Source organism: Neolamprologus brichardi, chromosome 16, assembly GCF_056152115.1.
Source record: "Neolamprologus brichardi isolate AB-2024 chromosome 16, ASM5615211v1, whole genome shotgun sequence".
Classification (NCBI taxonomy): domain Eukaryota; kingdom Metazoa; phylum Chordata; class Actinopteri; order Cichliformes; family Cichlidae; genus Neolamprologus; species Neolamprologus brichardi.
In genome coordinates, this window is record NC_142119.1 from 32173790 (window position 1) to 32185005 (window position 11216).

General features: G+C 45.3%; 1 protein-coding gene across 1 annotated transcript; it reads left to right on the plus strand.

The window, feature by feature from the left end:
- The first annotated feature begins 986 nt into the window (after window positions 1–986).
- ube2g2 (ubiquitin-conjugating enzyme E2G 2 (UBC7 homolog, yeast)) lies at window positions 987–10541 on the plus strand. The gene is made up of 6 exons (XM_006799132.3): window positions 987–1158; window positions 2362–2397; window positions 2527–2572; window positions 7621–7739; window positions 9441–9581; window positions 9662–10541. The coding sequence occupies exons 1-6, from the start codon at window positions 1116–1118 to the stop codon at window positions 9772–9774; spliced, it is 498 nt and encodes a 165-aa protein (XP_006799195.1). The 5' UTR covers window positions 987–1115; the 3' UTR covers window positions 9775–10541.
- The last annotated feature ends 675 nt before the right edge of the window (window positions 10542–11216 follow it).

Genomic DNA, 11216 nt, shown 5'->3' on the forward strand with positions numbered 1-11216 from the left:
ACTCACCCGTTTAAATAGTATTAAGACTTACAGTTTGCATTAATAGGAGAGTGGTCTCTTTGACTCACAGGTGGATGTAGCTGCTAGCTGACTGCTAGCTTTACCTGAAGGTCACTGTACGAGCAGACTGTCCAGGAAGGCTGAGCTCCAGTTTAGTGAAGGGGAGACAGACACTATCTCTACTTTTAAGATCAGGCTTCAAACTTTCCTTTTTGTTAAAGCATATAGTTAGGGCTGGACCCTCCCTTATGCTGCAATAGGTGTAGGCTGCTGATTCCCATGATGCACTGGGTGTTTCTTCTTCACTCACTATGTGTTAACAGACCTCTCTGCACTAAATCACACTTGTTATTAATCTCTCTTCCACACCATTCTGTCGTCCTTCTCTCACCAAAACCAGTGGATCCAGATGACCCCGCCCCTCCCTGAGCCTGGGAGGTTTCTTCCTGTTAAAAGGGAGTTTTTCCTTCCCACTGTGGCCTTCCCACTGCTCATAGGGGGTCATATGATTGTTGGGTTTTTCTCTGTATGTATTATTGTACCTTACAATATAAAGCACCCTGAGGTGACTGTAGGTGTGATTTGGCGTTGTATAAATAAAGTTGACTTGACTTGAATTTATTTATTTATTTTATTATTTATGTATTTGAGTATTCAACAACAACAACAAAACACATCTGCTGTGGCACATAAACGCTAACTGCACAGAAAAGCAATCAGTTAGACCGTAACTTATTATTACATGCATACATCTTGATTCTCGGTCATCCAGGTAAGGAAATCAATTGCATACATAAATAAAATTAAATAAAGACAAAATTGAATAAAAAGACTATATAACATTTATTAAAGGCACAAAAACATTTATCTGAGTAAAATTAAGTTTACAAATAAACAAATTAGCTTAATTATTAAACATTAATTATTTTTTATTTGTTTTTAAATGAATTGTTTTTATTTTTGTCGACAGGGTGCGCTGTCTGCTGACACGCAAACTGAAACACGTTTTGCGCATGCTCAGTCGGATCAGCTGTTGGTCCGTTGCTCTGTGAGAACCTGAGAAACCGAGCCGCTTTTGTTTATTTGTTTGTTTGTTATTTTCTCCGGTAAACACGATGGCTGGCACAGCGCTCAAGAGACTTATGGCCGAGTACAAACGTGAGTAACGCGAGCCGCTTTCAGCCAATGGGAGGTCTTTTAATGTTAGCTAGCATGCTAAGCTAACAGCTCCGCTAGCGCTTGTATCTCTATACGAAACTCCGTTAAAAGTTCGGTCGGTTTGAGCTTTTCTTTGCTGTCCGCGTTTGTTCTTCTGTACCTGGGACTCAAACTGATAACCTGATGAATATCTGGACAGCGTGAATAATCCGGTGTCGGCTTTGTCCACCTGCAGTTTAAACCGCGGTATAATTTGGAGCTTGTATAATGTGTTTGTGGCGTTATCCAGAATGTTCCATATAGCTGCCGTGATGTAACTTTCAAAACTTTTCTAAAGTATGTTAAATGAACACAAAGTGCGAACATCATGTTTATCTGTTGGTTACAGGAACACAGAGCGCAGGTGGAGAACTCGCTGCGAGGCTTCAGCGCTGCACTGACACGGCGGCTGATTTGCCTTTTCTGAAAGTGATAAATTTGAAGGTTTTTAAATGTAATTTGGTGCATTGAGGGCTAACGATAAGAACTCTAACTGGGGGATTAGCCTCGGTACACATTCATATTTAGACCTGTCATTTATTTAATGCGTTCATTTTAGGCTGCTACACTTTAATCTTGTGTAATAATGTGAATTCTGCATAGATTAGTCGATTCATTCAAGATTCAAGAACTTCATTGTTATGTACACCGCAAAACACAAATGGTTACGCAGAGCAATGAAATTCTTAGTTTGCACGTTCCCTAAAAGAAAGTAAAACAGACAAACAGTGCTTTGTGAATCTTGTAGTTTATGTGGGTGTAAACAGAATTTAAAGTGCAAGTAGTTGCAACACTGTCACAGTGATAATATATACAGAGTATATATTAAGGTGTATACGTAGAGCTATGTATAACAATTGCAACTTTACAGGTTAGGGGTAATTACAGTTGTATTATGTTGTGTATAAGTGTTCGAACTTGCAGATTTACAGTTATGGATAAACAGTTCAACATAGATCATTGTGGTAAATCTGATTGGTATTTAAGATAATTGGGAAGTCTTTTATAACTGCTTTCTTGCTTTAGGCTGTTTTTAAATGAATAGATGTTAATTGTTTCTTCAACATGGGAAAGCAAACAATCCATCAGCTGTTTAAAAGTGTGACTGAGACCGGATCACAGCAGAGGTCAAAGGTCACTCATCTTTCTGTGTTTGTGTTTCAGAGCTGACCTTGAACCCACCTGAGGGCATCGTGGCAGGTGAGACACCAGAACACATCTGTAGCTTCTGCAGATGTGTCTTCAGATGTTCAGCGTGTTGTTCCAACAGTCAGACACGCGAGCAGCTTTGAGAGCAGGAGATTTAAAGAGTTTGTGTTTGCTGTGCAGGTCCAGTGAACGAGGAGAACTTCTTCGAGTGGGAGGCTCTCATCATGTGAGTATCCCGTCTCCATGGAAACACACGTTTGAGTCATTTTTGGGTGTTTGTATTTGTTTTGGAGTGTTATTGTGTATGTGTCAGTTCTAACTGGACTCTCACAGCCACTTTATTCGGTACAGTTCACTAGTACTGGGTTACAGCTCCTTTAACTCTTAGGTGCTTGGCTTCAACTGGGTTATACAAGCATCACAGGTTTTGGTTTGTGTGGACGTGACATCATCATGACCTCATGATGCTGGTGCATCCATGAATCTGTCGATGTGAATCTGAAGCAAAGGAGGATCCCTGCTTTCAGGTTGTTAACGCCAAACTCAGAATGTAGCAGCAGGAATCGAGACTCATCAGAGCAACCAGCGTTTTTTATCTTCTGCTGTCCGGTTTTGGTGAGTCTGAGTGAACTGTATCCTCCACTTCCTGTTCTTAAAGAGCCAGTGTACCTGCTCCTAGCAGTAGCAGGTATAAAATGTCCTTTAGGTGGTGGGAGTGGCACCGGTGTGGTCTTCTGCTGCTGTAGATCATCTGTTCTAAGGCTCAGGGGTGCTCTTCTGCATACCTCGGTTGTTATGAGTGGTTATTTGAGTTTGTTGCTTTTATTATCAGCTTGAAGCAGTCCAGGGCTCGCAAAATCGCTAGCCCGACGTCCCGGAGCTAGCGATATCTCCGGTCGGGCGACCAAAATCTATCTCAGCCCCACCTGTCGGGTTATCGTATAGCTCAGTTCAGTCACTTGAAGCACTTCTGTGAGCACCAGCATTTGTCTAATTTGGCTGTTGCACAAACGAGTTACTTTCACTTCTGTGCTGAGTGCTTAAAGGTCAGGCTCAGTCATGAAAGCAGCGACGGATCTCCATAGATCCACTAATCACACTAATTGCATTTAAAAAGCGAACAATGCTGCACCCTCATGGCTTTAACCTCCCGTCTGCTGGGATCAGTTGTCTGATCCTTTTATTAGCAGCTGTTAGTGTTTGTAACAGGCTCACCTCTCTGTATTTGTTTCTTTAACCTGTTTCAAACTTTATGCCAAACTCAGAAAGTAAAAACCTGCAGTTTGAGTCATGAAGTCACCCTCGTACGTGTAAACCATGGCAACTAAACTCACAGGTTCAGTGTGACGATGACCGAGTGAGACCAGAAGGTGTCGCTGTTCTGAAAGTGTTGGAGATGAAACACAGCTATCGGTCCACTCCCCACTAACACAAAGTTAAGGAAAGTCAGTGGATTTATGGCTGGAAAAAAACAGAGCAAGAAAGAAGACAACACAAAAGTGTTCAAATCTAAACGCTGGGGAGTAAAAATGTGTCTTTAGGTGGATTTTAAAGTTGTTGAGTGTTGGAGAAGTCTTAATCTGAAGACCAAGGCCTGGTCTACCTACAGAAACAACCAGGAGCATCATTCTCCATGAAGTGTGGACACAGCTGAGGACCAACAAAGATGTTCAAGTGTCATTTTAACTGTGAGGTGTGTTTTTAAAGAGGACATGAAACACTGAACATGTTTACCCCACTGATCCTGACTCTGACACACACCGTTCAGCACCATCTTCTGTCAGTACGAATGTGACGTCATGTGATTGGTTGGTTGAGGCTAACAGACTCACATTAGTTTATGTTAGCTAACTAGTGACAGGATCGATACCTCAGAGGAAAATAGGGACATTAAAGCTAAACATCAGTGTGAGGGGATCACTGTAGTGCTGCAGCAGTGAGTTTATGTGAAACCAGGACATACTGTCCACTTTACTGTCTGTGTCTGTAGCAGGAAGTGGCTGTTTGGCTAGCTGCACTGAAACAGGGAAATCCAGCTGTTAGCCGTGATGTTGGTGTTTGTAAAGGACAGTGTAGAGGAGAGCCTGTTAGCTGCAGCCAACCAACCACCTGACGTCACGTTTGTACTGACAGAAACATGTTTTTATAACTTTAAGCTGTTATTTGTTAAATCCAGCTTCACAGCAGTTACATGTGTGTCAGAGTCTGAGAGCTCAGTGGGGTAAATTAGCCTCGATGTGTTCAGTGTTTCATTTCCTCTTTAATACGCTGTTAGACAAAAACATTTCTTATCAGTTATTAAAGATGCTGCAGCTTCGTGCTGTCTCAGACCAAAATTAGTCTCAGCAAGAACTGAAGCAACAAGCTGCAGAGAACATCTGCTGATCCTGAGACTTCACCTGTGACTGGGAGAAGTTACAGTGGATCTAAATCCATTAAAACACCCCAGATGTGGACCCACAGCTGTGTACTCTGAGTACTCTGTGTGAAAGTAGACATCCTGACTGCAGTAGATGTACAGAAGTTATTGTACCTAAGAAACCAACATGAATGTGATGTCAGTGAAGGCAGCGCCCTCAGTCTGTCATTAGTAACGGAGCCTTCTGTTGTTGTGGATGTTGGCGTGACAGCAGCTTCAGTCTGCCCTTCAATTTAACCTGCAGCTCGTGCTCCGGCCAACCATCCACATACCTGCCATCCCCCTGACCGATGACATCACCGCGCCACACCCTATCATTACCGAGGTCATTACCTGAGCAGGTCGGTCCTCTGAGCTGCGCTTTGAGATGCAGTTTCTTCATGGGAAGATGTCTGAACTGCTCATGTTTAACGGCTGACTGTTTTGTGACTCGTTGGTTAGTTGAGGATTCAGAAACAAGCTGCTGGGAGCGTGCCGACCCTCTGCCATGGCTCCGCCTACACTGATAGACAGCTGGAGGTGTTTCAGACGCTAACAGGGATCACCTGTGTCAGACAGGACCCGCCCACCTGTGTCAGACCGGACCCGCCCACCTGTGTCAGACTGGACCCAGTATGCTCACATACTATTGAGCTGTTGGTGTTTTCGGTGCAGTCACCAGGCAGTACACATGTGTGTTTTATAGACAGTCACAGAAGTCCACTTGTGAATACGAGCTCTTTGATGCTCAGTTGTTTCCGCTCTTTGAACCTCTGGCGCTCTGACTTGTTTTGTCCTCAGCTGGTCAGCGTCCTCGTGTCCCGGTCGACAGCGAAGTGATGCAAGGTACTCGCTCCTAACCTTACATTCATAAAGCTGTAGCGGCGTCCCTGTTTGGATCCAGGTGATGAAACCCTTTGATTTGATCAAACTGCTCTCAGATCTGATAAAAGAACACGCGTCAGACGAGCGCTGATTGGTAGCACAGATAGTCAATCAGAGTGTGTCAGTGATTAGAGTGGCTGATGGTGGAGAAGGTGAAGCCGAAGTAATCTGCAGACAGAAGATCAGATCGGCTGATCTGCCTGACCTCAGATCTGTGATGTGCTCAGATATTCAAACGTCCTCTTAAACTCTGATGACTCAGAAGCTCCATGACGGCGTAACGATCATAAACACGCTGTGATACCGGCGCCGTGTCCTTGCGGCTGATACGGATCGGTGAGCTTCAAACAGCTGCCGTTAGGGCTGTTCGATATAACGATGTATATCGGATGACCATTTGATACCGTTTGTTTCGTGGTGTCGCAAAATAAACTGTTTACGGCAATATTTTTTCATGGTTCTGATGGTCACTGTAGTGGCTATATTAATTTCTTAAAGTTCTCTCTTCCTCTTATATTTAATATAACCACATTACGGACGGACAAGCGCCTGTTTTTATGCGTTGTCATTAGCAACAACGACGGTAACAGCATCACGTGTCTGCTTGTTTATTTTCCACATAAACTTTTTTTCACAATAAAGCTCAAGATCCTGTGGAGACTTTTCAAAATAAACTGAATCACGTGAAAGAGCAGATTATTTACAGATGAGAAATAAAAAAAGAGCCGCCAGGTGCTAAAAAATAAACCTTTGACTCAAACGTTAGAACAGGCTTTTCCCCGCAGCACGCCATGTAATAAATACTCACAAAGAAAACGGCGGCCGTTACAACTTATGTCTAAAAATGTATCGTTTCAAGCATCGGTTAAAACACTCAACTCCGGGTAAAGGACACGCAGCTGGAAACACTTCCCGCAAGTCAAGCTGCCCGAGATTCACAGAATTTACAGAAAATTTTAAATTTTTGTGATTTATATCATTATCGGGACGATAGAATTCTTATATCGGGATATGAGATTTTGGTCATATCGCACAGCCCTAGCTGCCGCCGCTGCACACTGATCTGCAGGAGCAGAACAGCTTCTCCAAGCCGGTTTAAAGATCTGCTTCTAAAGGAACCACAGGACGTTCTCCCCAAGTACCTGAAACTACTCCAACAGCTATGTGGGGAGCCGCTCCGCTATTTCTTCTGACAGGATGTTTTTCCTCCCTTTTCCATGAGAAAGGTACGCCGAGACCAAGTACAGCAACGACACAATACTAACATAACAACAATAAGAGTAATGATAAGGAGATAAAGTCGCTCTAAAGAAAAGTATATGTCACTGTAGACGGAGCAGCAGCATTTACACAGCATGTTTACAGTCCAGCGTTCTTTATAAGATCTTCTCATCATTTGGTTTGAACATCAGACCCACGTTATGTTGAAGTAAGTCAGTATTTGTCTCCTTACACAGACTGACACTGGCTGGGTTTGGAGTCAGGTTGGTTCATCTCCTTCTTCTGACTTGAGAACAAAGTTAGTTTTTTTTCAACAAACACATTTTTGTTGAAAAACAACAAACTTTTTGCTTTCCAGCAACAAATATTCAAATCTGAGTGGCGTCTGAAAAACATGAAGACAAACCCGTGAAATGAGAGTTTGTTAGCTGCTGGTGCTGATGGAGAGAGCAGGTGTTCCACGTGTCTTTGTTTACAAGGAACATTAATCTCTGTTTTTACCTGCGTGCATCCCAAGGCTGCTCACACCTGATTGGTCAACAGGACAGAAACCTGCAGATGTTCACATCCAGACAAAAATTTGTTAGAGGATCATGAAATCAGAGTGAGGGTCACCTGTGCACAGGTGTTACAGAGACGGGAACAGAAAGAGCAGCAGATTAAACTTAAAAACCCGTCCAGCTGCTAACAGGTGATCCAGGCGTGTTCTTCAGGTGCTCTTTGGTTTCGTGCCCTCTGGGTCTCACATGTACTTCCTGTGTGTGTTTCAGGGGTCCTCAGGACACGTGCTTCGAAGGCGGAGTGTTTCCAGCCATCCTCAGCTTCCCCTCCGATTACCCCCTCAGTCCTCCAAAGATGAGGTTCACCTGCGACATGTTTCACCCCAACAGTAAGTCCACCTGCGGCTGAGCTCCGCCCCCTCACCTGCACAGACAGCTTGTGTTTTCACAGGGTTTTATGAAGGTTAAAGCTCGGTTCAGACTGGAGGTGTGTTTGTGGAGAAGCTGATGTGATGTTTATCCTCTCTCACTTTAATCCAGCACAGTGAATCACCGCAGCGACGAGCTCGTGTTTCCACGGTTTTAGACTCGTTTAGAGCCTCGCTGTCAGATTTTAACCCGTCATGTTCACCTGAAAACAGACAAACTCTTAAACACACCTGGCACACCTGGAGTAAACACCAGGTGTGCCTCAGGTTCCTGAACAGAACATGCTTGGTTTGCGTCTGTTTTGGTAGGTAAACAGACTGCAGTGACCCCCTCAGTCATGTGACAAGTCATGTGACACAAGGCTGCGTTGTCACAGTAACGGCCAAAGCTCCTGAGAGTCGGTTTGACTTCAAAGCAGTCACGTGACCAGTCACAGCACGCAGCACTAATGTGAACATGCTGCTAACGTGCTGTTAGCATGCTGTTAGCGCGCTGTCATTACTGCTGTGATTAGAGTGCTGAGCCATGATGTCACAGCAGGGTAACAGTCTGAGCACGCTCAGTCCTGATTAGAGGACAAGCTGTTCGCTGCTGGCCCATCATCACCACCCTGCACCAGCATGCCCCCGAGCTGAACTTCCTCCTGCAACTGTAGCGTCTGATCATCCATCAACAGCCTGCAACCGCCGCAGGTGAAACCCACGAAGAAGAAAACACAGAGCGGGCCTGAACCTCCTCAAAGGTGATGGAAAAAACACGTCTCAGGTTTCAAAAGAAGAGAAAAAGTTTTCAAACTTTCTGAGCTGAACGTTTACTCACCATCTGCCCTTCATGGCACCGCTCGCACAGGTGAGGACAGGTGCCAGGCTGCCAGCAGGTGTCTGTAGGTCTACACCACCCAGCTGCATCAAACCTGTTGTTTCATAGAAATGTGAAATATCTGAATGAATAAATATAAAGCTTGTTCTCCGTCCTGCATGGCTCCAACTGCAGCAGGAGTTTTATCTTGTTTCCTGAATTGTTGGAAGCTGAGATTAAAATGTGAAATGATCAGATTAATTGCTCGGCTCTCGTATCTATTGTGTGCTGATAAAGCAGCAGCTGTCAAAGCAGGAACATCAGACAGCCGACAGGAAGCACTTTGCACACTGATAACAACGAGATGTTTGATGGAAACAGAGCCTCTGAGTGCTGCCTCACCTGACGGGAGGCTTGTTTACCTGTCAGGTGTTGTTCTACTGCACCTGTGAGGACTCGACGGGCGGCACTTTGAGGAGCAGATAAAGAACATCCTGTTTCCAAATATGTCCTCGCTGAAAGTGTTTAATGAAGTTTTTACAAAAAAATGAATCCCAAAAACTCAAAGAGACGCTCACATGACACGGCATGCGGGTCTCAGCTTTAATGAAGCGTTTGAACAGAAATGTCTTAAAATCAGATTCACAGCATTCAGAAACATCCACCCATGCTTGTCGGGGGGGTGGAGCCTGTCCCAGCAGCAGGTCCACCTGGACAGGTCACCAGTCTGACAGGATTCGCACCTGTGGGCATTACAAACTAAACCTGTGTGTTAAACTGGTCGTCGTTAAATATGTTGGATTCTTTCAGATGGGCGGGCTGAGCCGTGCTCCCTTATTAATCATCTTCCTCCTCCTCCTCAGTCTATCCGGACGGTCGGGTCTGTATCTCCATCCTCCACGCTCCGGGCGACGATCCGATGGGATATGAGAGTAGTGCAGAGAGGTGGAGTCCGGTCCAGAGTGTGGAGAAGATCCTGCTGTCTGTGGTCAGCATGCTGGCAGGTAATCACACACCTTTCTGTGATGTCATCATGTGTAAACCATGCTTCACCTGCGTACTCGGTCCTCTCCTCTCCTCTCAGAGCCCAACGATGAGAGCGGAGCAAACGTCGATGCCTCCAAAATGTGGCGGGAAGATCGAGAGCAGTTCTACAAACTCGCCCAGAAGATCGTACGCAAGTCTCTGGGCCTCTAGAGATGATGTCATCAGCCCGCGCCCTGTGTGTGTGTGTACAGCAGAAACAAATGGCATGGACAGACACACATACACAGGGCGCTCAGTATGGACAGATCAATACATAAACTGATGGATGGAAGCCGGTCAAAGGACACAAACCAAACGCGATGACATCACCACCACCTTCACTTCGACAGCAGCAGCAGAAACTGCGCCGCCGCCATACCTCGTCCGTCTCCTCTGCAGGACAATATTTATCAATAAATTCATGAAAAGATCAATTTAAACTTTGTTTGTATAGGATAGAAATGTTTTACCTGAAGCTGTTGTCCCATAGCGCCCCCTGCTGTGCCGCCTGGTGCTGTCAGTGTACAGTCGTCGACACAGAGGGGAGCCGTTCTGAAGTCCAGGAAGTTTCTCATCATTCCGATCTGGTTTAAAGTTCAGGGATTCAGACTGCTGACGGATCGAAAGAGTCCTGCAACCGCAGTACCCCGCCCCGCCCCCGACTCCTGCTTCCTGTTTCTGTTCGTTTGCTGCGGTTGGCGAGAAATCGTTTCTGATCCGACTGGTCGATAAACGTGGACTCGGACTGGACGTCCGGTCGGACGGAAGCACGCCGGCTTCTCTCAGCAGGACTTAATGCACTTTATGTCTTCCTGAAGGAGGACGTCGCGATGGTTCAGCTCGCTGAGGAGCTGACAGGAGCGCAGAGCTTTAGTTTGAAGGGTTTCTTTGAATTTGTCTGATTTAACAAACAATTAATAAAAAATACCAAGAGCAGAGCGTGAGCTGGTTATTCATTAACTCTGAAAGCAGGTCCAACATTTAATAAAGCTGCCTTTTTTTCTCTCACTGCAGTTTTGTTCAAATAATATCAGCTGAAAAATGTAAGCTCAGTGTCGGCCCAGAGCCCGACACCTTCCTGTTTTGTGATGTGCTTGGGTTCAGACCTTCAAGGCTCAGATGTCACATTTCTAAATTAAGTGGCATTTTCTCGAAGCGCCGCTGAAGCTGAAGCACCTATAAATGTCTGAGATCACATGCAGATTTAAACCTGAGCTTATCCCGGATCCGTCTGTTTTAACCTCGCTGCGACTCTGACTCAGCTCACGTCAGCGCTGAGTCAAGTCTGCAGATAAAAAGGACGAGTGCAGATGAGAGCGGTCGGCGAGGGAGGTGACATGCCATGACAGCAGCTTCCTGTCTGGGCCTGCCTCAGACATAAAGACATGAAAGGAAGGCAGCATCAGTTACAGAGCGCAGGCAGCCCACAGCTCATGCAGGTAATCTGATTACCTGGTCCTGTCTGCTTAGCCCAGCTCTGTTCTGTCAGGCACTCTGTCACAGTTCAGAGTAATCCTTATCTGACACGCCATCCTCTGTGAAACAAGCTGCTTCTCTTTAACATCCCACTCACTAAGGTCCACTTTCTGATTGGCCAACTTCAGGAAGCCTGC